Source organism: Narcine bancroftii, chromosome 4, assembly GCF_036971445.1.
Source record: "Narcine bancroftii isolate sNarBan1 chromosome 4, sNarBan1.hap1, whole genome shotgun sequence".
In the NCBI taxonomy this organism is placed as follows: Eukaryota; Metazoa; Chordata; class Chondrichthyes; order Torpediniformes; family Narcinidae; genus Narcine; species Narcine bancroftii.
The window spans coordinates 196811943-196839512 of record NC_091472.1 but is presented as its reverse complement, the minus strand read 5'-3'; the positions used below and the strand labels follow the sequence as shown (position 1 = coordinate 196839512).

The window sequence follows — 27570 nt, the reverse complement described above, 5'->3', positions numbered from 1 at the left end:
GAAATAATAAACATAGAAAAAAAATTAGCAATAAAGGAAGATACAACCAAAAGAAGAGAATTGGCGGATAAAAAAATAAAATATGAAACATTACAAACATATAAGGTGGAGAAGAATATAATGAAGACAAAACAGAAATATTATGAACTAGGTGAAAAAACACACAAAATCTTAGCATGGCAGCTTAAGACAGAGCAAACTAAGAAAATGGTATTGGCAACAAGGAAAAAAGACAAACAAATTACATATAATCCAAAAGAAATTAAGGAAAACTTCAGAGAATTCTATGAACAATTATACCGAACCGAAAACGAAGGGAAAGAAGGGAAAATAGATGAATTTTTGACTAAAATTGAACTACCAAAACTACAAATAGAGGAACAAAATAAATTAACAGAACCATTTGGAACAGTAGAAATACAAGAGATAATAAAAAATTTACCAAATAATAAGACACCAGGAGAGGATGGACTCCCAATAGAATTCTACAAAACATTTAAAGACCTAATAATACCGCCCCTCCTGGATGTAATCAACCAGATTGATGAGACACAAAACTTACCAGATTCATGTAAAACAGCAATAATTACAGTGATACTAAAACAAGGGAAAGATCCACTCTCACCAGCGTCATATAGACCAATATCTCTGCTAAACACAGATTATAAGATAATAGCTAAACTATTAGCGAACAGATTAGCAGAACAGGTACCGAAAATGGTAAATTTAGACCAAACTGGATTTATCAAAAAAAGACGCACAACAGACAATATTTGTAAATTTATTAACTTAATTCATGCAGTAGAAGGAAATAAAGCACCGGCAGTAGCAGTTGCTTTAGACGCAGAGAAGGCCTTCGACAGAGTAGAATGGAATTACTTGTTCAAAGTATTGCAAAAATTCAGTTTACCGGAGAAGTATATTAATTGGATTAAAGCATTATATAAGGGACCGTTAGCGAAAGTGACAGTAAATGGACATGTATCAAAGCAATTTAACTTAAGCAGGTCAACGCGGCAGGGATGCCCACTATCACCATTATTGTTTGCGCTAGCTATAGAACCACTAGCAGAATCGATAAGAAGAGATAATAATATAAAAGGAATAAAAATAAAAGACAGGGAATATAAAATCAGTCTGTTTGCGGATGATGTGATAGTGTACTTAATAGAACCAGAACTATCAATAAAAGAACTATATAAGAAATTGAAGGAATATGGAGAAGTTTCGGGATACAAGATAAACGTAAATAAAAGTGAAGCAATGCCTATGAATAACGCGGATTTCTCAAAATTTAAGGAGGAATCCCCATTCAGATGGCAAACGCAGGCAATAAGATACCTAGGATTGCAAATAAACAAAAATCTAGGCCAATTATATAAACTCAATTACAATCCACTAATGAAAAAATTACAGGACGATTTAGAGCATTGGAAAGAGCTACCACTAACACTGATAGGAAGGATAAACTGTATTAAAATGAACATTTTTCCAAGGATACTATACTTATTTCAGGCATTGCCAATACAACTGACAGAAAAATTCTTCAAAGAGTTAAAGAAAACAATAAGGAGATTTTTATGGAGAGGGGGGAAACCGAGGATAGCACTAGATAAATTAACAGAATGGTATAAACAAGGAGGCTTACAATTGCCAAACTTCAAAAATTATTATAGAGCCGCACAATTAAGGTACCTATCAGATTTTTATCAAACAAGGGAAAAACCAGACTGGACGAGACTAGAATTAGATAAAATAGGGGAAAAGATACCTGAACACATATTATATAAATGGGACGAAAAATTGGTACAACATAGAACTTCTCCAGTATTACACCATCTCCTCAATATATGGAAGAAGATTCATGTAGAAAGAAATAAAATAAATTACCAAATACCAAAACTAATATTGACGCAAAATAAGCTACTCCCTTTTACAATAGACAACCTTGCCTTTAGAAAATGGGAAAAAAAAGGGATTAAAAGAATAGAAAATTGTTTTCCAGGAAGTAGATTCTTATCCTTTGAACAAATGAGAGATAAGTACAATATAACTGGAGATACAGCGCTGGCATATTACCAACTGAGATCCTACTTGAAAGATAAATTAGGAAGCAACTTGAGTTTACCAGAGGGAAGTAACCTTGAATATGTGATTACAGATACAATGTTAATCAAAAGATTTAAAAAAAATATGTATATTAAACTGCAAGAAAAGGAGAATGAGGAAACAAATGGTAAAACTAAACAAAAATGGGAACAAGATTTAAATATAAAGATAAAAAAGGAAACATGGGAGAAGTTATGCTCTGGAACGATGAGAAATACAATAAATACGAGGCTGCGTATGATACAATATAATTGGTTACACAGACTATACATTACACCGCAAAAGTTAAATAAATGGGACCCAACAGTATCTGATAGATGTTTTCGATGTAAAAAAGAAAGGGGAACAACAATTCATGCAATCTGGACATGTGAGAGAGTAGAAAAATTTTGGGATGATCTCAATCAGATATTAAATAAAATAACAGAAAACAATATACCAAAGAATCCAGAGATCTTTCTCCTAAGTAACATAAAAAATAAAGAATTTGGAATTGACTTGGAAGATGCACAAAAAAGATTTGTCAAGATAGCCCTAGCCGTAGCAAAAAAATGTATTATGTCAACCTGGAAATTGGAAGATAATTTGAAAATACAACAATGGTATATAGAAATGAATAAATGTATTCCATTAGAAAAAATAACATATAGTTTAAGAAATAATATTGAAATATTCGAACAAGTATGGGAGCCTTACATTAAATACAATAGCGAAAACCTACCGGGAACAAACATTACCTAAGTTGATGGAAGGAGAAGAAAAGAAAAGAATGGACTCAGTAGAATTTCTGGTGTATTTTTGGTGAATGACAACATTGTCTAACTGAATTAATGCAACCTAGATTGTATACCTAAAATGGATGAGAGGGGGGGGGTGGGGGGGTGGCTTGGGAGGAGGGAGGGGGGAGGGAGAAAAAGTCACTGTAAATGTGTGGAAAAGAAAAAGTGTATATCATGGCTATTGTGATTTATGGTGTGAAAAATAAAAAATTTAAAAAAAAAAAAAATGCAGGGCAGTGGATTTAGGACGGAGGTGAAGAGGAACTGCTTTTCCAAGAGGCTGGTGAATCTGTGGAATTCGCTGCCCATTGAAACAATGGAGGGTACCTCAGTGAACATATTTAAGACAAGGTTGGATAGATTTCTACGTAGTAGGGGAATTAAGGGATATGGGGAAAGGCAGGTAGGTGGAGATCAGTCGATCATCAGATCAGCCATGATCTCATTGAATAGTGGAGCAGGCTCGACAGGCTGAATGGCCAACTCCTCCAGTTTCTTCTGTTGCTGGACGGGTCAGCCAGCAGATGCAAGGCTCTGGAGAGAGGGTGAGGATGAGATGGAAGACTGGCAAGGCCACAGCTCAGGGGAGGGAGGGGAATCGATATTTGCAGATTGGATTGAAGGGTGCCCGTTTAAATTTCTTTGGCCAGGAAGTGGTGAAATCTGGAATTTCCTGCCACTGGGCAAGCTCTGGAGGCCAGGTCGTTGGGTGTATTTGAGGCAGAGGCTGGCAGGTATCAGGGTATCAAAGGTTATGAGGAGAAGGAGGCATGGTTACCATAGCAATTGGCATGATGCTGACACAGTGCCAGCGACCGGGGTTCAAACTGGCGCTGTCTGTAATGTGTTTGTACATTCTCCCTGTGCCTGTGTGTGTTTCCTCCAGGTGCTCTGGTTTCCTCCCACCCTTCAGAAACGTACGGGAGTTACAGGCCAATTGGATGTAAATTGGCCGGCACGGGCCCATGGGCCAGAAAGGCCTGTTACCGTGCTGTTTGTCTACATTTAAATTTTCAAAATTTAATTTAAAGGCAGGGAGTGGGGCTGAGTGGGAGAATGGATCAGCTTATGTTGGAATGGCGGAGTGGACTTGAGGGGCAGAAAGGCCTTTTCCTGCTCCGAAATCGTATGGTGTTATAACATCAGTGGGGGTGGGGTTAGACTCTGGAATCCACACCTGAACTTTCAGCCCCTCTTTTTGGGTCTCCTGGCCTCGCAAGGCAGCCCGAGGTACTGAAGGGGGTATACAAACGCAGGTGGTTGTTGAGTGACGCTTGGCTCCTTTGTGTCTTCAGCACAGTGGCCATGGGGACAATGAGCTATCAGAGAGCAGTCGAGGCTCGGACCTGTCCGACATACTGGAGGAGGATGAGGAGGAGCTGTACTCGGAGATGCAGCTGGAGGAGGGGGGCCGGCGAAAGCACAGCACAACTGCGCACACAGCCCTGAAGGTAAGGCCAGCCTGCTGCCAGGCTTACCGGGTCTGTGGTGGGCCAGAGCCCCACTCATCCCTGGGGCAATCTGAGCTTCCCTCTGGAACTGAAACAAACGCAGAAACATCCAGAAACACTCAGCAGGTCAGGCAGGGTCCACGGAGAGGGACACAGAGCGAAGAGCAACCAGAGTCCAGGCCGCGGAGGAGGTGGGGTGTGGTGGGAGGAGGGGATGGGCTGGCATGGGGGAGTGGTGCAGAGGCTGGACCCTCGCCAGTACTGTCCATCCAACGCCCAAGCACCGAACACTCTGGTAGCAAACTCTCCCGTTCCCCGGGGTCCGTGACCAGGGCAGGGTGAGTCCTGGGCCTGGTGTTGCTCATTCCCAAGGGTCCATGACCAATCCGATTGGGTCCTAGGTCTTGGTGATCTCATTCCCCAAGATCTGTGACCAGGCCAGGTTAAGTCCTGGGCTTAGTGATACCTATTCCCGGTTCTGTGACCGGGCCGGGGTGAGTCCTGGGCCTGGTGATGCCCATTCCTCGGGGTCTTTGACCAGGCTGGGGTGAGTCCTGCGACCCTGGATCACACCACTGCTCCTGTGTGTCGCCTGTTGCTTGCTTTGTGTTCACCCTTTGGTTGCCTGCCTCATTCGCAGAGCAGGGGGGTGGTTGGGGGGGGGGGTGTGGTCAGGCCTTGTCTGTGTCCAGCTTCCAGCCACCGTCTGTTTTAATAACATCTTTGTCCTGACCTTACTTTTACAGATGGCCTATTAACAGCCTGCCTCCTCCTGTCGGGAGGGGACCACGCTCTCCCCTCCCCCCACTAGCTCAGAAACTAATCTGTCTTTATGTTCTCTTCCTGGTTCACTGCTTTCCGCCTCCTCTGTTCTCGTTTCACCACCACTTGTAGATCTCCTGTCAGAGCAGTAATGTTGGAGGACCTGTGAGGGAGCGCCCGGAGGCCTCGCCACTGAACAGACTCTGCAGTATCCCAGAGCAGTGCGAAGAAGCCTGGCTGGCGCAGGGACCCACTGCCCGGTCCTGGGCCAGCAACGCAGAAGTTACCCACTCCGGGCCGGAGAGGTGGCAGAGGCCTACCCCATGCGGGTGCCCCACGTGCTCGGCCGATGCACCAACGCGCAGAGGCAGAGCGGGCTCCGCTTCCAGTGCGGCCGACAGCCCGCAGGAGGATGCAGCTGGCAGCCGGCGGGCGGGGAGCCTCCCCAGGCCTGAGCCTGGTGTGCCGGAGCCCCTGTCCTCGGGCTGCTGGGGGCCGGACAAAGCTGGGCACGGAGCCCATATCCGGCGCCGAGCCTCTCTGCAGAGGCAGGTCAGCGTGGAAGAGGACGCATTCGGCGAGGAGGCCTCAGGAGGAAGGGCCACGGCCGTGTCAGACGCTGCCTCCCAGCACGGCCCGGGGCGCAGAGCCAGCAACTGGAAGCCGCGAGAAACATGGGAGATGGTCCCAGGGCCAAAGCAGCTCAGAAGGACAACTCAAATCCAAACAAGTAACACTAGTGTTCCAAATGCAGTCACTGTCTGTGTCCACAGGGAGAAGGAGAGACTGCTGGTGTGTGGACCAAACCCTCCATCTGCTTGCCCATCACCATTAACGCTCCGCACTCTTCTACTGCTTTTTATTCCTGTTGTCTGCAGCCTGTCTCCTGGCGCACGCCCGCTCTGCCTTGCTTCATCTGTGAGACTGCTATCTGTGAATCTTATCATATGCTTTCTGCAGCTCGTCTGCTCACAGGATTAATTTCTGCGCATCCCTGCACTGCTCTCCCTGTAGACTAGAGTTCTCCCAAGTAGAATTTTCTTTTACTCTTTGCAATAGGACAGAGTTCCAGGTGCCACCAACTACCCCACCCCCCCCCCTTTTCTGTCTGCCTTTCTCTCTCCAGATGTTAGGCTCCACCGTGGGACATGGCCGAATGTCGGACAGGACGAATCACACGGGCCGAAGGGCCTCACACGGTAGCTCTGGACACAGGGTGCGGCCAATGACAGTGCCCTCCATCGGTGAGTCAGGAAGAGGCCATTCAGCCCATTGAGTGTGTGCCAGTTGCTTGTGTTCGCCCGTTCCCTTGATTTGACCAACAGCGTTCTCATGTGCCTCTCACCCACCCCAACACCACCATTAGAGGGGTAGGGAGGTTGGCACTAAGTGCTTGCTATCTATTGCTGGAGCACACTGCCTGTCCCAACCCTCCACCCCACTCCTCCCATGTCCTGACACAGGGGTGGTGTAACAGTCTCTGTTACATTGGAGCTACAACACAAGCAGCATCCTGCCAAACTCACTGGTGGCAGCTCCCTGATCAGTCCTTTTCCCTGCCCTTCTTCCAGTCTTCAGTTACCCCCCCCATCTCTGCCCAGTCAGTTTGCCTGTGTGTGGACAGTCGGTCTGCTCATGTATAGGTGTAGTGTGGGACAGTCAGAGATGGTTCTGGTGTACAGGCGCAGTGTGGAAAAATCAGAGATGGGGAGGCACAGGGCAGTGTGGGACAGTCAGAGGAGGGGTGGTGTACAGGGCAGTGTGGGACAGTCAGAGGTGGGGTGATGTACAGGTGCAGTGTGGGACAGTCAGAGGTGTGGAAGTGTAAAGGCACAGTGCAGAACAGTCAGAGATCATTGTTGTTTACAGGGCAATGTGGGACAGTCAGAGATGCGGTGGTGTACAGGTGAAGTGTGGGACAATGAGAAATGGGGTGGTGTACAGGCGCAGAGTGGGACAGTCAGTAATGGGTGGTGTACAGGATAATGTGGGACAATCAGAGATGGGGTGGTGTCCAGGCGCAGTGTGGGACAATCAGAGATGGGGTGGGGTACAGGGCTGCATGGGACAGTCAGGGATGGGGTGGTGTACAGGCACAGTGTGGGACAATCTGAGGGGTGGTGTACAGACGCAGTGTGGGACAATCAGAGATGAGGTGGTGTACAGGCACAGTCTGGGACAATCAGAGATGGGGTGGTGTACAGGGCAGTGAGGGACAGTCAGAGATGGGGTGGGGTATAGGGCAGTGTGAGACAGTCAGATATTAGGTTGGGTACAGGGCTGTGTGGGACAGTCAGTGATGGGGTGGTGTACAGGCGCAGTGTGGTACAGTCAGAGGTGGTTGTGGTGTACAGGGCAGTGTGGGTCTGTCAGAGATGGTTGTGCACAAGGCAGTGTGGAACAGTCAGAAATTGAGTGGTGTACAGACGCAGTGTGGGACAGTCAGATGTGCGGTGATGTACAGGTGCAGTGTGGGACAATCAGAGATGGAGTGATGTCCAGGCGCAGTGTGGGACAGTCAGAGATGGGGTGGTGTACAGGGCAGTGTGAGACAGTCAGAGATGGGGTGGTGTACAGGACTGTGTGGGTCAGTCAGCGATGGGGTGGTGTACAGGACTGTGTGGGTCAGTCAGAGATTGAGTGGTGTACAGGACAGTGTGGAACAGTCAGAGATGGTTGTGGTGTACAGGCACAGTGTGGGACAGTCAGAGATGGGATGGTGTACAGGGTTGTGTGGGACAGTCAGTGATGGGATGGTGTACAGGGCAGTGTGGGACAGTCAGAGATGGGGGGTGTACAGGGCAATGTGGGGAAATCAGATGACATGGTGTACAGGGCAATGAGGGACAATCAGATGGGGTGATGTACAGGACAGTGCGGAACAGTCAGATATGGTTGTGGTGTACAGGGCAGTGTGGGACAGTCAGATGGGATGGTGTACAGGCACAGAGTGGGACAGTCAGTGATGGTTGTGGTGTACAGTGCAGTATGGGACAGTCAGAGATGGGGTGGTGTACAGGGATGTGTGGGACAGTCAAAGATGGGGTGGTGTACAGGAACAGTGTGGGACAGTTGGAGTGGTGTACAGGACTGTGTGAGACAGTCAGAGATAGGGTGGTGTACAGGAACAGTGTGGGACAATCAGAGAAGTGGTGGTGTACAGGGATGTGTGGGACAGTCAGAGATGTGGTGGTGTACAAGTGTAGTGTGGGACAGAGGTGGGGTGGTGTACGGGGCTGTGTGAGACAGTCAGAGATGGGGTGGAGTACAGGGCACTGTGGGACAGTCAGAGATGTTTGTGCTGTACAGGTCAGTGTGGGACAGTCATAGATAGGGCAGTGTACAGGACTGTGTTAGACAGTCAGAGATGGGGTGGTGTACAGGTGCGGTGTGGGACAATCAGAGATGGGGTGATGTACAGGGGAGTGTGGGTCAGTCAGATGAGGTGGTGTTCGGGGCAGTGTGAGACAGTCAGATATGGGGTGGGGTACAGGGGAGTGTGGGACAGTCAAAGATGGTTGTGGTGTACAAGGCAGTGTGGGACAGTCAGAGATGGGGTGGTGTGCAGGACAGTGTGGGACAGTCAGAGATGGTTGTGGTCTACAGGCGCAGTGTGGTAAAATCAGAGGTGGGGTGGTGTACAGGCGCAGTGTGGGACAATCAGAGATGAGGTGGGATACAGGGCAGTGTGGGACCATCAGAGATGGGGGTCATGTACATGACAATGCCAAACAGTCAGAGGTGGTTGTTGTTTACAGGGCAGTGTGGGACAGTCAGTGATGGGTGGTGTACGCGGCTATGTAGGACAGTCAGAGATGGGGTAGTGTACTGGTGCAGTGTGGGACAGTCAGGTGGCTGTGTACAGGGCTGTGTGGGACAGTCAGAGATGGGATGGTGTACAGGGCTGTGTGGGACATTCTAACTCTATGAGATTCGCCCTTGATTTGCTTCTGCAGAGATTACAGTCGACAGTAATAGTGAGGGAGGACGGTCGCTCTCCGGGATTGAAGGACCCATATCCCCTTCACGAGAGGAAACTTATTATCGTCACGTCCCAGGACGAAGGAGGTGGCCACATCAACGTACCTCAGGGCCCGAGCACAGATATGGTGGGTCCGCTCCACTGTATGGCTTGTGGTTTGTTCGAGGAAGGTGGGGGAGGTGTTGGCCTTGCTGAAGGGACATGGTATGGGGGACTGTTGTGGGTAGGTGGGGACAATGAAGCATACTGTGAGAGAAGGTGGTGGTTGGGGTGGGTGAGGGGAGCAGTGGGTGGAGGCATGGGGGAGATAGGTGGGGTGAGGGGAGTTAGGGTGGGGTGGCAAGTGAAGGTAGTGGGTGTGGGGGGTGGTGGGAAGGCGCTGTGGGGAGGAGGGTGTGTGAGGGGATGTAGGGGTGGGTGAGGGTGACGGGAGTGGGAGGTGAGGGGAGGAAAGGATGAGGGGTAGTGAGGGTGGGAGTGAGGGGAGGAAGGGTGGGGAGGTTGAGGGGAGATGAGGGTGTTAGTTGAGGTATTTTGTATGTTCAGCCTGTGTCTACTCCCTGTGTTGTGTGTGCATGTGCAGCCTGTGTTTTGTGTACATGGTGCTTGTGCATACACTCTGCATTTTATGTACACTGCGTTGTGCAAACATTGTTCCTTGTGTGTAGCCCCTTCATTTTGCATACTCCCTGTGTAGTTCGTGCACCCTGACTTTTGCGTACCCCATGTGGTGTGTGAACCGTTCTGTCAGGCTCACTGCATACTCGGCGATTTTGCAGACAGTCACCACGGGAGAGAACGCCTGTCCCCAGAGCAGTACAAAGACCCCAAGCCCAAGCTGAGCCCTGAAGACCAGCCGACCAGGATCTTTGTGGCTCTCTTTGACTATGATCCATTCTCAATGTCACCGAACCCCGATGCAGCAGAGGAGTTGCCCTTCACCGAGGGACAGATCATCCAGGTAAGGGTGGGACTGAAGGGAGGGCCAGGGGATGCTTGCCCCAGCTGGCTCAACACACAGACAGTTGGGGAAATGGGTCTAGTCTCAGGAGCGGGTACAGTAGAGAGCAGTTGGTCAACGAGGTGCTGTGCCTCAGTGTACCACCTGTTCCAGTGCCACCCTTCACCAGTGTCACCACTACCGGTTCCACCCCTGTACCAGTGTCACCACTGTACCAGTGACATCATGTACCAATGTTGCCCTGAACCAGTGCCATCCCTGCACCAGTGCCACCTGTACCTGTGTCATCCTAGGTACCAATGCCACCCTGTACCAGTCCCACATCTGTGCCAGTGTCACCATGTACGTTCTTCCCTGTACCAGTATCACCCTGTGTCAGTGCCACCCCCACCCCTGCACCAATGCCATCCTGTACCAATGTCACCCCGTGCCAGTGCCACCCCTGTACCAATGCCATCCAGTACAGTGTCACCCCTGTGCCAGTGTTATCCCATACTCTTCCATAGGTGCATTAGTGCGCAGTTGACCATGTCTCATAATCCTTCCTGCACATTGGACTTCAAAATTCAGGACTCCAATATGACAGAAAAGCCTGACCGATGATTCATTGCAGAGTGGCAGTTGGACCCAGTGCCATTTATGGCAGCCAGAAGGAAAGGCAGCAGGGTGTCCCTGCAGTGAGCCCTGCACCATTGTCCCTGACATTGTGGTCTGACGGGATGTTGACCTGCTATGGACACAGTACCCAGCCCCCAAGGTGCATCGGCCCATGAAACAGCCCCTGTCCCACCTCAGTGCATCTCACACCACCTGCTTCCTGTCCCACACAGTCCTGGTCCCGCACAGTCCTGGTCCCACACAGCGCCTGGGTCCTGGTCCCACACAGCTCCTGGGTCCTGGTCCCACACAGCCCCTGGGTCCTGGTCCCACTCAGTCCCTGGGTCCTGCTCCCACACAGATCCTAAGTCTTCGAGGTGTCTGAGTTTTCTAGGTGGTGAGAGGGTGCATTGAGGTGGGTAGAGGGTGGGTGCAGGGAAGAGGGGAGGGAGGATCAGTGAAGGTGGAAGGAGGGTCAGGGAATGGGGAGGGAGGATCGGGGTAGGGAGAGGGAAGGTAGGGGGAGGTGGTTGAAGAGGGAGGGAAGATCGGGGAAGGGATGAGGGAGGGTCGGGGAAGGGGAGGGAGAGTAGGGGAAGGGGAGAGTGGGAGGGTCATGGAAGGTGGAGGGAGGATCGGAGGAGGGGTTGGGGAAGGGATTGGGAAAGGATGGAGGGAGGTGTGATGAAGCAGGTATGTAAAGATTTCTGAATGCTAGGGTGTACAGTGAGCTGGAGGGGAGCAGAGGCTGGAGGAGTAGGGGTGGCGGTTACATAAAACATTGCAGCTTAGGCCCCTTCAGCCCTTGGCCGCACCATTTTCTGGCCTAGTCCCACTGACTTGCACCCCATCGATTGCCCTTCATACCTCTCCCATCCATGTACCTGTCCAGATTCTTCATCTGGCAGTTCGTTCCACACAGGAATTCCCCCTCTTGTTCCCTCTAAACTTTTCCCCTTTCACCATTAACCCATGTCCTCTGGTTTGTATCTACCCTACCCTCAGTGGAAAAAAACCCATCTACATTTACTCTGTCTATCCCCCTCATACTTTTAAATACCTCAATCAAATCTCCCCTCATTCTTCTACTTTCTAGGGAATAAAGTCCTAACCTGTTTAACCTTTCCCTGTAACTTAGTTCCTGAAGTCCGGGAAACATCTTAGTAAATCATATCTGCACTCTTTCTATCTTATTGATACCTTTTCTGTAGTTAGGTGTCCAAAGCTGCACACAATACTCCAAATCTGGCCTCACCAATGTCTTATACAACTTTAACATAACATCCCAACTCCAAGATGCCAAAAGCTCTCTTTACAACGTTTCTGCCCGTGAACACCATGTTCAGGGAATTCTGTATCTGTTTTCCCAGATCCCTCTGTTCTTCCGCATTCCTCAGTGCCCTACCATTCACCGAGTGTGTCCTATCTTGGTTTGTCCTACCAAACTGCCACACCTCACACTTTAAAAAAAAATATGGAACACTTCATGGATTTGCGTGTCATCCTTGTGCAGGGGTCATACTAATCTTCCCTGTATCGTCCCAATTTTAGTACATGTGCTGCCAAAGCAAGCACAACACCTCACATTTATCAGCATTAAACTTTACTTGCCATCTTTCAGCCCATTTTTCCAGCTGGTCCAGATCCCTCTGCAAGCTTTGAAAACCATCTTCGCTATCCGCAGCACCCCCAATTTTAGTGTCATCTGCAAACTTGCTGACCCAATTTACCACATTATCATCCAGATTGTGAAGCCTTTTAAGTCACAGCTTTTAAGAAAGCACTGACTCAGGTTGCGATCTGCAAAGAATTGTTTTTAATCTCTCTTTAGACCACTTTTTAAGTCACATCCGGTCTGGCCGTTCCAAAACCGGAAGTGATGTCATAACACTCCCGATGCCTTTCTCCGTCTGCGGGCTTCGTCACCGAGGTGGAAGGGGTCCAGCGCCATCTCAGCTCGGGCCCCCGGGACTCGTGGTCGACTGGCATTACGAGGACAATTCGAACATGAAGCCCTGCCCCCGGCTGCCGCTACACAGTTCATTGATATAGATGACAATCAACACTAGTCCCAGCACCGATCCCTGAGGCACACCACTGGTCACAGGCCTCCAGTCTGAGAAGCAATCATCCACCACTACTCTCTGCCTTCTCCCAACCAGCCAATGTCGAATCCAGTTCACTACTTCACCATGGATACTTAGTGTCTGATCCTTTCTGACTAACCTCCCATGTGGGACTTTGTCAAAGGCCTTACTAAAGTCCATCCACAGCCTTGAAAAACTCCATAATACGAGTTAAACAGCACCTACCACAAACAAAGCCATGTTGATTATCCCTAATCAGTCCATGGCTATTCAATACTTGTATATCCAATCGCTTAGAACACCTTCCAATGAGTCTTTCACATTGTCCGCCAAAGCAACCTTGTGTCTTCTTTTAGCCTTCCTGATTTCATCCTTGGGGTTTTCCTTGCATTTTTGTTTACTCCTCAAGTACCTCATTTGTTCAGTGTTGCCTATACCTGCTATACCCCTCTCTCTCTTTTCCGAACCAGATCCCCAATATCCATGGAAAACCAAGGTTCCCTATGCCTGCTAACTTTGCCTTTAACCATGACAGGAACATACAAACTTTGCACTTTCAAACTTTCACCTTTGGAGGTCCTCCACTTACCTCTCACATCCTTATCCAAAACAACTTATTCCAATCCACGCATTCGAGATCAGTGGTTCTCAACATTTTTCTTTTCTACTCACATACCACTTTAAGTATTCCCTATGCCATAGATGCTCTGTGGTTAGTATGGGATTGCTTAAGGTGGGATGTGGGTGGAAAGAAAAAGGTTGAAAACCACTGTTTTAATAGTCCCTCATTGACTCATTATGTGCTCGGTTTCATAACTCCAAAGGAAATGGGCCAATGACAATTTTTCTCCAGCAAAATATTTCAATAGCAATTGGGTCTAGAGCAGTGATTCTCATCCTTCCCTTCCCACCCACATCCCACCTTAAGCAATCCCTTACTAATTACAGAGCACCGATGACAGAGAGAACACTTAAAGTGGGATGTGTTGGAAAGAAAAAGGTTGAGAATCACTGTTCTAGACCCTTTCTTATTTCTTCAAAATTAGCTTTTCTCCAATTTAGAATCTCAGCCCGAGGCTCAACCCATCTGTCACCATAATTAACTTGAAACTAATGGCATTATGATCACCGGACCCAAATCATTCCCCTACTCGTACTTCTGTCACCTGTCCTGTCTCTTTCTCTAAAAGGAGATCCAATATTCCACTCTCTCTAGTTGGTACCTCTGTATATTGATTTAGAAAACTTTCCTGAACACAAACTCCAAGTCATCCAGCCCTTTTACAGTCTGGGAATCCCAGTCAATATGTGGAAAATTAAAATCCCCTACTATCACAACTTTACGTTCCTCCAGCCGTCCGCTATCTCTCTACAAATTTGCTCCTCCAATTCTTACTGACTATTGGGTGGTCTATAATACAAGTCCGCATCTTTCCCGTTCCTCAGCAACACTCATACAGCTTCAGTAGATGAGCTCTCGAGTCTGTCCTGCCTGAGCACAGCTTTGATCTTTTCTCGACGAGCAATGCCAGTCCTCTCCCTTTCATCTCCCCGTTCTATCGCATCTAAAGCAACAGAAGCCCAGAACATTGAGCTGCCAGTCCTCCAACTGTTTTACTAATTGCCACATGTCATAATTCCACATACCGATCCATGCTCTAAGCTCGTCTGCCTTCCCTACCATACTCCCTGCATTGAAATAGATGCACCTTAGAACATTTCCACCACGTACAATCTGTTGACTTCTAACAGTGCATGTAATTTTCACATCATTGTTTCCCTCCTCTATCTGCTATGGCACTCTGGTTCCCACCCCCTGCAAATCTCGTTTAAACCCACCGGAGCAACACGAGCAAACCTTCCCTCAAGGATATTAGTCTCCCTCCAGTTCAGATGCAAACCATCCTGTCAGAACAGGTCCCACCCTCCCTGGAAGAGCCCAGCGATCCAGAAACCTGAAACCCTCCCTCCTGCAGCATGCCTTTAGCCACGTGTTAAGCTGCAGCATCCTCCTATTTCTAACCTCACTGGCATGTGGCACGGGCAACAATCTCGAGATCACAACCCTGGACATCCTGTCCTTCAACCTTGCGCCCAACTCTCCTTGTAGGGCCTCCTCTCCCTTCCTACCCACATCATTGGTCCCTCCATGGACCAGGACATCCGGCTGCTCACCCTCCCTCCTGAGAATGCCGTGAACTCAATCTGAGATATCCCAGCCTTGGCACCAGGGAGGGAACCTACCATCCAGATACTCGATCTCTTCCTCTGAACCTCATATCCGTCCCCCTAACTATGGAATCCCCCATCACAGCTCGTCTCTTTTCCTCCCTTCCCTTCTTAGCCACAGGACCAGACTCCGTGCCAGAGAGCTGATCACCTTGGCTCGTGTCATTCCCCCAGCCCCCCTCCAGCAGTATTCATGTTATTGAAGGAAGTATCACAGGGGTGCCCTGTACTGCCTGCCTGTTCCCTTTCCCTCTCCTGACTGTCATCCATCTACCCAACTCCTGCCTCCTACATGTAATAGTGTACCTGTAACTCCTGTCTATCACCCCCTCAGCCTCCCAAGTGATCTGGAGTTCATCCAACTCCAGCTCCAATTCCTTAACTTGGTTTGTCAGGAGCTGCAGCTAGATGAAACAAGTGTGGGAGCTACAGGCAACCTTTCACACACTTACACACCTGGGTGGAGGTTGGACCCCGGGGTGACTGGTGAGGGCCCAAAGGTCTGGTGCAGAACTGGTCACGGTGTGGCAAGGGCTTCAAACTCAGTTCACACAGAAGACTGACTTCTCCGGGGGACGGGGTTTCACGGGAAGGGTGGGAGCAGGTGTCAGGCTTGGGTTCCGATCGAAGGGGGCAGAAACAGGATTAAATGAGGGCATCGTCCCCTCAGAGTCAGCACCTGTCGCCAAACCAGCCCTCAGCTGGATACCTGACTCCTCGTTTCCTGGGATCACGCTGTGGGGTTCAACGGCACTCATGGGGTGCTGGGGCTTTGGGCTGCACACAGTCTCTGTAGGACGGGGCCAGCTGGGGTTAACCTGAGGTCATCTTTCAGGTGCATGGGACCAAAGACGCTGATGGGTTCTACCACGGAGAGACAGGCTGCAGAGTTGGTCTCATCCCATGTAACATGGTGTCGGAAATCCAGGCGGACAGCGAGGAGATGGTGGAGCAGCTGGTGAAGCAAGGGTTTCTGCCTCTCAACACTCGTGTGGAGACGATTGGTGTTACCGGTTGGTTATTGGGCAAGGCCCTCACTGCTGCGCCCAGAATGCACTCTTTTGCAATCTCCTGATGTACAGCGGTTGTGTGTGTGTTGGTTTGCAGCAAAGGGAATGCTTCTGGTTGTTGGTGCAACAGGTAACAGCTTCAGTCAGGCAGGGTCTGCGATTTTTGGAACCGATGGAGATGAGTGTGTGATGCTAGAGGACGGGTTGGTCACTGGGGTTGGTGGGCACTCACTGGGGCAGAGAGGGCCGCGGAACAAGGTCATGTCTTCCATTCATTAAATGGGGGTTTTGGGGTGGAGGGGGTTTTGGGGGAGTCACAGGCCAAACCTCTGCGAGGTTCAGAAGCCCCCCAAAAGTCGACCCATCAATCTCAGTCATGGGGGGGGGAAACGACAGTCCCCTCCCCATCCTGCCCAGCTCCCCAGCTATCTCCACAGCTCCCCACTCCTGCGGCTTGCCGCAGCTCAGAGACACCCTCCGGTGTCGGAAGAACCCTCGGATAGACTCATGTTTTCTCTTCTTCTTTTGTTTCTGCCTCCCCTGCTGAAGCCACACCTGAGCGTTGCAAAGAGAGTGCGGGCTCTGTAAACCGCAGGTCCCGAAAGACCAAGCGAGGTCTGTCTAACCTAACTTGTTGTCATCAACGTGCTGTCCATCGTCTGAGTGTGCTGACTTGCTTTGGGCCAATGAAATGCATTGTGCTTCTCATTCCGTTGGTTTACTCACCTTAAATAACGTGTGTGTCGGAAGGGCTGAGAGAAGGTGTGTGCGTGCAAGGCTGCGGGTGTGATGAATGGGAGGTGTGAGAGTTACTACGTGTCAGAAAGAGCATTCGAGAGCTAGTGGGTCGAGGTGCACGTTTGGCTGGGGGGGGGTGGAAATTGGGGTGTACCTTTGATGACTTTTGCTACTGGCTGCATGCCTGTGTCCATCAGCACAGGTATGTTAGAGATGGTGTCTGGAAATGTGGCATGCAAGTCTGTATCTGCTTGCAAATGTGCATGTGTTTGCACGTGTGTTTACGTGGTGGGTTTGTGTATATTTGTGTACATGTGATTATGTCGTGCACACAAATGTGTGTGTGTTCTGTACATTTGACTGTTTGAGTCTGTCTGTGTACATGTGCCGAAGTGTGTGATGTGTGTGTGTCTGGGGATGTATGCATGTCTGAGTCTGAGTGTGAGTGTGTGTGCTTACTGTCTGTGTGTTGGAGTGAGTTTGTGTGCACGAGTGTGTGCAAGGGAGAGCGCAAGTTAGCATGTGTGATTGAATAAATGTGTGAGTGAGTATGTGTGATTGAGTGAATGTGTATGTATGTGTGTGCATGTGAGTATGTGCATAAGTGTGTGTGTGTAAAGTTCCTGAGTTTGTGAGTGTGTAAATGTGTGTGTATATGAGTGAGCATGTGTGAGTGTGTGAGTGAGTGAACATGTGTGAGTGTGTACGTGAGTGAACATGTGTGAGTGTGTGAGCATGTCTGAGTGAGTGTGAGTGGGTGTGATCACCCCCTCAGCCTTTGATCCAACCTTCCCTGTGTCCCTGGCACTTCTGGTGTTTCCCACTAACAATGGTGAACTGCTCCTCTCTGCCCTGGCTCGGGGGATTGATCTGCACTACCTGACCCTGACCCCGGTCTCTCTGACCTCTGACCTGAACCCACACTGAGCCACTGATTGGTTTCTGCAGAATGAGACAAGCTAATGGGAGGAGAGCCAGCCCACTGGGGTGTCCCATCCCGCTGAAAGCTGTGGCAGAACCCCACCTAGCCAGTCCCGGCGGCCCGCAGGGAGGGAGCAGTCACCCAGAGCTTCCGTTCCCTGGCGTCTGTGTTGCCTCTGTGCACGGTGTGTGCAGAACCTGGTCAGCTCCGTGAGATGGGAACCCCCTGGGATGTGTGGGCATGACAGATACATGCCCTTCTCATGGGCATCATTGGGGTGGCACACCCATGGCCAGGGTTAGTGCTCGAGAAGTTAGTGTCAATGAAGAGACTAGAACTCTGGGGAAGTTGGCCCCCACCAGTGGCTAGCTCCTGTCGCACAACGGTGCAGGCAGCTGGCCTGTGGTCAGTCAGAGCACAGGGCAGGACGAAGTCATCCAGCAGGCCAGGTAGTGTCTGGGCAGAATGGAGGGAGAGAGGGAAGGGGAGAGAGAGTGAAAGGAGCTAGAGGGGGGGAGAGGAGCTCAGATAGGGAGGGGTGGAGAGTGGGGAGGGAGGGAGAGAGAGGGGAGTAGAAAGAGAGGAGGGAGGGGGTTAGAGGGAAAAGAGAGTGGGGGAGAGAGGGGTCAGAAGGGAGATAAAAAAGAGATGGCTGGACAGAAGGGTGGGAAGGCAAGAAGGAGAGGGAGGGGAGAAAGATGGGGAGAGAGAAAGGTAGGTGGATGGAGAGGGGGAAATTGGGAGATGGAGGGGAGATAAGGGAGAGGAAAAAAAAGGGGAGGGACAGAGGAAGAGTGAAACTCTCAGGTCAAAGCCCCTTGATCAGTGCGAGCGGTGATTCCTGTGTGAATTTCCAATTTCTGGAGTGTCGGAGCGTGGTTCTGCTAACACCATGACCAAGGAAATCAGACCCTCCCTACCCTCAACCCCTCCCCTCTTCCTGCCCTTTCCTCCACTCTCCTCCCTCCTTGTCCCTCCCTCCTCATCCCTTCCCCAACCTCGCAACATTCCCCTCCTCAAATCATTCCCTCCTCTCATCCCCCTTGTACCACTCCCTCTCTCTTCATCCCCCTCCCTTTCCTCCTCTCATCCCCCTCCCCTCCATCTTCTTGCCCTCTCTCCTCCTCCCACCCCCCCGCCCCTGATTGCTTCAGTCTGCATCCTTGCTGCTTCAGACGAAGGCTCGTCCAGGAGTGTGGATATGATGGTGGGGCTGAGGTGATTCCAGCCGACCTTTGACTCCGGCCTTTCCTTCCCTCCAGAGCGGAATCGGAGGACATCCCGCACACTGCCTGTGCCGAGCCGGAGGATGGTGGCTCTGTACGACTACGACCCACGCGAGAGCTCACCCAACGTTGACGTAGAGGTGAGGGAGTTGGGGGTGGGAGAGTGGGGGCCTCTCCCCGGCCTGTTCTGCCCTCCGATTCGTCCTAGCCCACCAAAGTGGAGGGTTCCAAGGATGATGGCCCTATGCAGACCTGGAGTGGGGGAGGAGGGGTGGGAGATAGGAGGCCTCTGTCCACAAGCAGAAACGAGAGGGGCAATCACAGCTCTGGAGGGCCATGGCAGGAGGTTCCATCATGTCTTAGCCCATGTATGCTGCAGTTTCACCGCTCACAGATATCCAGGGGTGGGCCACAGGTCATGCAGGATGCCGTCCCGCTCAACCCTAGCCCCTTCACTGCCAGTCCTGGGGTCTGGGAAATTCCCCATCCCAGACCCAGTTCCCCCCACCCCCAATACCAGGTCACCTGTCCCCACACTTACTACTGGTGCCCAGCCCTGCCATTAACTCATAGAAGCATCCGTTCCATGGCATCAGGCCTTCATTCTGTGTTGCAGGCGGAGTTAACGTTCTGTGCTGGAGACATCATCAGCGTCTGGGGAGAACTGGATGAAGATGGATTCTATTACGTACGTTCATCTTGATCTGGGATTATACAATAAGGAAAGGCTGCAGTGGTGGTGAAAGAGTTGGAACCAGTGGCAAAAATACAGGAGTGAAAGGAGCTCACAGATATGGGTGTGGAGGTGTGTACACGGGCATCTGTGGAGAGGTACGCATGTACACACGAATCCCCTTGTGTACTTAGCTCCTCCATACGAATTATCCTGGGTACACATGTATCTCCACACAGATCCCCCTGTGTACATACAGGAGGATCATTTGGAAGTATGTGTACACAGGGGCATCCCTGTGGAGGTACTTGTACATGGAGATCTGTGTGGAGGTGCGTGTGCACACATGGGATCCTCTGGCGGTGCGCGTGTGCATATAGGGATCCATGTGGAGGTACTGTTTATCCATGGGGATCTGAGGGGAGGAGCATGTATACACAGGGGGAATCTGTGTGGAGGTACATGTTTACCCAGGGGATCCATTTGGAGGAGCATGTGTACACACGGGAATCTGTGTGGAGGTACATGTGTACCTATGGGGATCCATATGGAGGGGTGTGTGTACACGGGGGAACCATGTGGAGGTATATGTGTACCCAGTGGGATTGGTTTGGAGGAGAGTATGTACCCAGCAGTATCCTTGTGATGGAGTGGGTGTACACAGGGGATCTGTGTGGAGAAACATGTGTACCCAGGGGGATCCATGTGAAGGAGTGGGTGTTCTCAGGGAGATGTGTGTGAATAAACATGTGTACCCAGGAGGATTCGTGTGAAGGAGTGTATATACACAAGGGGATTCGTGTGGAGGTACATGTGTACACAGGGGGAATGGATGGAGGACCGTATGTACAGAAGGGGATTCGTGTGTAGTTATGTGTATATATAGGTGGATCCATGTGATGGTACATGTGTACCCAGGGGTATCCATGTGAAGGTAGGTGTGTACACAGGGGGATCTGTCTGGATTGTTTACTGGCATTGGTCAGATCCTTCACTGATGTTGAGGAGATCATTCACTGGTGATGGGGAGATCCTTCGGTGGTGAGGGGGAGTTCTTTCTCTGATGATAGGGAGGGTGGGGATGGTGAAGGAGCAGGTCTGTGGGGGAGTGGAGGATTGATTTGGGCAGGGATGGGGGAGGGGTTTGAAAGTGGAGGAGGGGAGAAGGGATGGGACAAGGATAGGGAAGGAGTTGTGACATGGATGGGGGAGGAAGAAAGGAATGGAGAGGGGGAGGGACATGGGGAAGGAAGGAGGAAAAGGGCAAGAATGTGGGGGAGGGGCAGGGATGTGGGGGAGGGAATTAGGTTCATAGGTATGGGAGGAGAGGCAGGAGGAGATTAGGTGATGGGGAGAGCAGCAAATGAAAGAGCAGTAACTGAAAGGTAGGGGACATCATCGAGGGGATAAGGAGGGATAGAAGGGATGTAGGGCAAAAGGCCAGTGTGTCTATTTTGGTGAGCAGTTTCAGGGCTAGAATTGAGCACCTGGGCAGAATGGCTTTATCCTGATGCTATATAATTTATATCATGTCCTTTCAGGGGGAGATCAATGGCCATAAGGGCTTGGTTCCCTCCAACTTCCTGGAGGAAGTGCCTGATGATGTGGAAGTCTACCTGTCGGACGTCCCATCCAGATACCCCCATGAGGGACCATCGCAGGGCAAAAGCAAACGGGCAAGTATCCGCAATGTATGGCTTTACTGGCAGGGAATTAGTCGCCTGGAATTCCAAATCCAACCCCATCAAAACATACCCACTACAAAAATGTCACTCCATCCCCATGCCAACATTAACACCCCAACATTCCCTCTCCAGCATTCTCTCTCCAAAATCCCTCTCCAATATTCCCTCCACAACATTCCCTCCACATCTTCCCAGTCCAACATTCCCTCCCCAACATTCCCTCTCCATCATTCCCACTTCAACATTCCCACTCTAACATTCCCTTTCCAACATTCTCTCCAACATTCTCTCTCCATCATTCCCACCTCAACGTTCCCTCTCCAACATTTCCACCCCAACATTCCCTCTCCAACATTTCCACCCCAACATTCCCACTCCAACATTCCCACTCCAACATTCGCACTCCAATATTCCCACTCCAAGATTCTCACTCCCAACATTCCCTCTCCAACATTCCCTCTCCAGTTCCTTCTCCAACATTCACTCCCCAACACTCCCTCTCCAACATTCCCACCCCAACATTCTCTCTCTATCATTCCCTCTCCAACATTTCCTTTCCAACATTCACTATCCAACATACCCATGACACCATTCCCTCTCCATCATTCTCTTTCCAACATCCCCACTCCAAACATTTCCTCTCCAACATTGCCTCCCTAACATTCCCACTCCAACATTCACTCTCCATCATTCTGTCTCCAACATTACCTCTTCAAAATTCCCTCTCCAACCTTCCCACTCCAACCTTCCTGCTTCAACATTCCCACCACAATATTCCCACTCCAACATTCCCTCTCCAACATTCCAACCACAACATTCTCTCTCCATCAGTCGCTCTCCAACATTCCCTCTCCATAATTCCCTTTCCAACATTCTCTCCAAAATCCCCTCCCCAACATTCCCTCTCCATAATTCCCATTTTTACATTCCCACCTCAACATTCCTTCTACAACATTCCCATTCCAAGATTACCTCTCCAACATTCACACCACAACATTCTCTCTCCATCAATCCCCTCTACCACATTTCCTCTCCAACATTCACTCTCCACATTCCCACTCCAAGATTCCCTCTCCAACATACCCTATCCAACATTCCCACCACAACATTCCTTCTCCAACATTCCCTCTCTAACATTCCCACTCCAACATTCCCCATCCATCATTCCCTCTCCAACATTCCCACCAGAACATACCCTCTCCATCATTCTCTCTCCAACATTCCACCTCCAAAGTTCCCTCCCCAACATTCCCTCTCCAACATCCCCTCTCCAACCTTTCCTCCCCAACATTCCCTTCTCAACATTCCCTCTCCAACATTCCTACTCCAACATTTCCTCTCTAACATTCCCACTCCAACATTCCCTCTCCAACATTGCCTCTCCAACGTTCCCTCTCCAATGTTCCCTGTCCATCTTTGCACCCCTTTTCATTGTTTAATGTCTGTCATCTCTGTGTTGCCATTGTTGTCCATCACCATCTGTCAAGGTCACCAGTCTTTTGCGGTGGTCAGATCACTGTCTAGTCCTTCTGGAGCATTGATCCCATTGATCCTTGCACAGGTGGTCTTCCCTCAGTGCTTTCCTCATTTATGGCCACCCCCTCTTCCTGCAGCACCTCTGTCCCGGCTAGGGAACTGCCAGTACCCTGCTGTTTTCCCATTTTGTCGACTGTCCAAGCCAAGGGAACCTGTCTCCCCTCGCCCCCCCCCCCCACCCTCGCCACGGCTTCAGGCCATGATCTCTTCGCTTCCCTGCGGACTGGCGTTGTCTGTGACCAGTGGGAGGTGCAAGTCCTTCCATTCAGCCCCTGTGCTTGAACTGTGAACTAAGCCAGGGTGGTTGAGAGGTGAAGCTCTATAGGAAGGGGAGAGAGGGAAACTAATGAAGGAAGCTCTGCCTTTAGGGAGCAGGATCTTGTCAACTGCTGCTCAAAGTTTACCTGGAGCTCAGCCATCATTTTTTTATTTGAAATATTCCCTAGGTTCCATGGTTTATGGATTATAAGAAGTCTGTACTATGTTTTTTGATTGTTAAAGTGTTGATGGGATTTCATTTCAAATCTTGTTGAAGTCTCCAACTTTGGACAAGGAGTTGCCATCGATTTGCTCTGTGCTTGCTCGCATTTTCACTCCTTTCAGGATTCAAAAATTCAGTTGATCCACAATCCATTTCTTGCCTCTAACAGGAACGTGCGTGTTCCCTGCACTCTTGTCTACGCACTTTCAACAACATCCCATTTCCCTCACATCCCTCTACCGCTCAGCAACCTAATTAACTTGAGCCAATTCTAGTGCGGCCCTTTGGCAGGACAATCCAGGGCAGGGCAGACACATTGAGCAGAAGGGAACTGCAGAGTGCGGTGGAGCAGAGGGATGTGGGGGAAACATAATTCCTTGACAGTCGATGGGGTCGTAGAGAAAGCTTTTGGCGTATTGTCTTTCAAGCAGGCTGGCTGAAGGAGATGCAGTGGGTGTTGTGTATCTGATTCTTCAGAAGGCCTTCGACAAGGTGCTGTTCATAAGGCTACTGTTTTTTAAAAAAATTCTAAATTTGAAACCACAAAAGATTCACACATTTTATAGTCCATTTCAAATACATGAGGCATATATAAGAAAAAGAAAAGAATGAAAAAGAAAGAACTCCCCACCCCCCTTAAGGGGAGCATTAGGGGGAACCCTTCACTAGGAAGGCGGTGAGAGTGTGGAACGAGCTGCCGGTGAAGGAGGCGAATGGGAGTTCAATTGCAACGTTTACGATAGGTTCATGAATGGGAGGGGGATGGAGAGCTGTGGCCTGGGGGCAAGAAAGATCCAGCAGGTAGCATCGCCTGTGAACGGAGAAAGCAGTCAGGGAGTTTCCCACTCTCAGCACCCCTGTATCTTCCCTTCTCTTCTGTCGTTACACGTTGCAACCCTCTGCTTTGACCAAGCTCCGAATGAGTGGCTGAGGGTGGTGTTTGGACACGTTCCTGTCTTCCTCTGAGACTCTGTACAAATCTGCAATTGTTCTTTTGCTGTGCTTAGCACATTTTCTCTCCTATTTGCATCAGACAACAAGCCTGCCCTTTAACAGAGGCCTGAAAATTCAGTTGCTTCTCAGTTCTCCTGCTGCTCTCAGGCTAGGCCATCCCCCTATTGCATGGGCTGCCTTCAGTGGAGAGAGAACACCCCTCACTGCAGGTGGGATATTGCAGGGTCTGCCACCTCAGAACACCTCTTGTCAGGTTGGACAACCATTGCTCTGTGTTAACAGCCTGCTATCTTCAAATCTTGGCTGATTGGCAGGAAGCAGAGAGTCAGAGTACAGGGATCATGTTCTGGTTGGCTGCCGGTATCTCAGTGATTCCAGGATTATCTTATATATCAATTATTTAGATTACAGAAAGAGTGGCGTTGTGGCCAAGTTTGCATATGATACAAAGGTAGGAGGAGGAGCGGGTAGGGGTAAAGAAATTGGGAGCTGGCAGAAGGACCACTCCCAGACATCATTGTGGGGTGTGAACAGAACTGAGGCCAGTGCTGTCAGCATACAGACAAGATGACAGGGAGGCAGTGGGGCTGGGGCTGCTCATCTGCTGACAGCTGGCAGGGATTGGGTCTGTCCATGTGACTGTCCATGTGAGTCAGGACTGTCCATGTGGGTCACAGTGTCCACGTAGGTCAGGGAGTCCACGCAGATCAGGTCTGGTCTGTCTGCGTGGGTTAGGGAGTCCGCGTGGGTGAGGTTGACAGCATTGGTCAGGGTATCCGCGTGGGTCAGGGAGTCCGCATGGTTCAGGATGGTCCATGTGGGTTAGGGTATTCGCATGGGAAGGAAATACGCATGGATCAGGGTATCCACATGAGTCATGGTGTCCGTGTGGGTCAGGGTTTGTTCACGTGGGTCAGTGTGTCCGTGAGGATCAAGGTGTCTGGGAGGATCAAGGTGTCCGCGTGAGTCAGGGTGTGTCTGCATGGGTCAGGGTGTGTCTGCATGGGTCAGGGTGTCCACGTGGGTCAGGGTGTCCACGTTGGTCAAGGAGTCCTCGTGGGTCAGAGAGTCTGTGTGGGTCAGGGGTGTCCGTGTAGGTCAGTATGTCTGCTTGGGTCAGGGTGTGTCTGCTTGGGTCAGGGTATCCGCTAGGTCAGGGAGTCCGCGTGGGTCAGGTCTGTCCATGTGGGTCAGGGTGACCACGTAGGTCATGGTGTCCGCGAGGGTCAGTGTGTGACATGGGTCAGGGTGGTCACGTGGCTCACAGAGTCCACGATGGTCACATCTGTCCATGTTGGTCAGGGTGTCCGCGTGGGTCAGGGTGTCCACGTTGGTCATGGCATCTGCGTGGGTCAGGGTGTCCATGTTGGTCACATCTGTTCACATTCATCAGGATGTCCACGTGGGTCATGGTATTCATGTGTGTAAGTGTGTCCACGTGGGTCAGGGCTGTTGGCGTTGACCGTGGCTGTTCACGTGGGTCAAGTTTGTCTGTGTGGGTCTGGGTGTCTGCATTGGTCACAGCTTTCACGTTGGGGTGTCCACATGGGTTATGGCTGTCCACATAGGTCAGGGTGTGCACATGGGTCAGGGAGTCGACATGGATCAGGGATTCAGCATGGGTCAGGGTGTCTGCGTGGGTCAGGGTGTCACATGGGTCAAGGTGTCCACATAGGTCAGGGAGACTGCAAGGGTCAGGGTATCCGCGTTGGTCAGGATGTCGGCATGGGACAGGGTGTCCGCTTGGGTCAGGGTGTCCGCATGGGTCAGAGAGTCCGCATGTGTCAGGGAGTCTGCGTGGGTCACGGCTGATCTTCCAACTTCGCTCCACTTCCAGCACAATCACCATTTTGGCAGATCTGTGGACTTGAAAAGTACAGAAACAGGCCCTTCGGCTCATCTTATGCCCGATGACGTTTTTGACTGCCCATTCTCCCCCAAGACATGTCCTTCCATCCTTGTATATTCAAGTGCCTGTCTGACTCCACCAGATATCAACCACTTTCTATGTTGATGATCCCCTTTGAGTCTCACTCCTCTCACCTGAATCCTGTGCCCTCCCAGTTTTGATACCTTGACCATGGGGCGGGACTCTGCCAACCATTGCTGGTTGTGGCAAGCATATGTTCACACTGGAGAGAGTGTGGAGGAGATTCACCAGATGTTGACTGGATTGGAGGACTGTGCTGCAAGAGTGAAGCAGGCTGATTTGAGTGTAGAGTTCTAGACTAGGAACTTAGAATCATTTCCCCAGTGTGTCATCAGAAGCAAGAAAACAGAGTTTTGAGGAAGAACTCTGAAAGATGATCTGAGGTTTTTTTTTACCCAGAGAGTGGAATATTGGTGTCACAGGTTGATCGGGTTGGAAGGAATGCTGTGGCTCATTGGCCTTCATAAACCCAAGTTCTGAGTGCAGGAATTGGATCTAAGTCTGCTCCCTGATAGGCTTGTCCTTTAAGCTTGCTCTCTTTAACCTCAATGTTACATAGAAGAACCGACTAGAGAGGGACCAGTACTGGATCTCCTATGAGGGAACGAGATAGGTCAAGTGTCAGAGGTTGTGTTGGGGAACACATTGGGTCTAGTAATAAAACTATTAATCTTAGGTTAATTATGAAGGATAGGCTGGGCCCAAGGTTGAGATTCTTGATTGGAACAAGACTAATTTCGAAGAGATGCAAAAGGATTTAGAGGGTGTGGATTGGGATCATTTATTTTCTGGGAAGGATGTAATGGATAAATGGAGGATATTCAAAGGGGAAATTTTGAGAGTACAGAGTCAGTATGTCCCTGTGAGGATTAAAGGAAAGGTTAGGAATTATAGGGAGGCTTGGCTTTGAAAGGATATTAGGAATGAGGTTCGGAGGATGTGGGATGTGTACAACAGGTCTAGACAACAGGGAATAGATGAGGTACTTGAGGAATACATGGAGTGCCAAAAATCTTAAGAAAGACATTAAAAAGGCTAAAAGGAGATATGAGGCTGCTTTGGCAGGCGAGGTAAAAACAAATCCAATAAATTCTTAAACGCAAAAAAAAGTGAGGGATAAAATTGGGCCCCTTGAGGATAGAGGGGTAGGTTATGTGAGAAGTCAGAAGAGATGAGGAAATTTTAAATGATTTTTTCTTCCATATTCACGAAGGAAAGGAATACTGAGTTGGGTGAAGTAAGGAAAATTAGTAATGAGGCCATGGAAGATATACAGATTAATAAGGAGGAAGTACTGGCAATTTTAAAGAGAATAAAGGTGGACAAATCTTTGGGTCCTGACAAGATTTTACTTAGGAACCTGAGGGAGGTTAGTGTACAAATAGTGGGGGCTCTGACAATTTTTAAAAAATGTCACTGACCATTGGGGTGATGCCGTTGGATTGGAGGGTTAGCTCA

The 27570-nt window shown here is 49.9% G+C and overlaps 1 protein-coding gene and 1 non-coding gene across 4 annotated transcripts in view; one reads left to right on the top strand and one right to left on the bottom strand.

The window, feature by feature from the left end:
- Positions 1-27570, top strand: part of rimbp2b (RIMS binding protein 2b) — a 179609-nt gene that overhangs the window by 127092 nt on the left and 24947 nt on the right. For all 3 annotated transcript variants that reach the window (XR_011356321.1, XR_011356320.1, XM_069933561.1), the window contains exons 14-21: positions 4184-4339; positions 6228-6345; positions 9058-9210; positions 9863-10044; positions 15793-15970; positions 18890-18993; positions 19470-19541; positions 21068-21202. Coding sequence is in view for 1 of the 3 variants with exons in the window: in XM_069933561.1 (XP_069789662.1) it covers positions 4184-4339; positions 6228-6345; positions 9058-9210; positions 9863-10044; positions 15793-15970; positions 18890-18993; positions 19470-19541; positions 21068-21202 (1098 nt within the window). In the remaining 2 variants the exon portion in view is untranslated. The remainder of the gene's footprint in view (positions 1-4183; positions 4340-6227; positions 6346-9057; positions 9211-9862; positions 10045-15792; positions 15971-18889; positions 18994-19469; positions 19542-21067; positions 21203-27570) is intronic.
- Positions 12110-12216, bottom strand: LOC138762537 (U6 spliceosomal RNA). Its single transcript, XR_011356945.1, has one exon. It is a non-coding gene; the product is annotated as a U6 spliceosomal RNA (small nuclear RNA).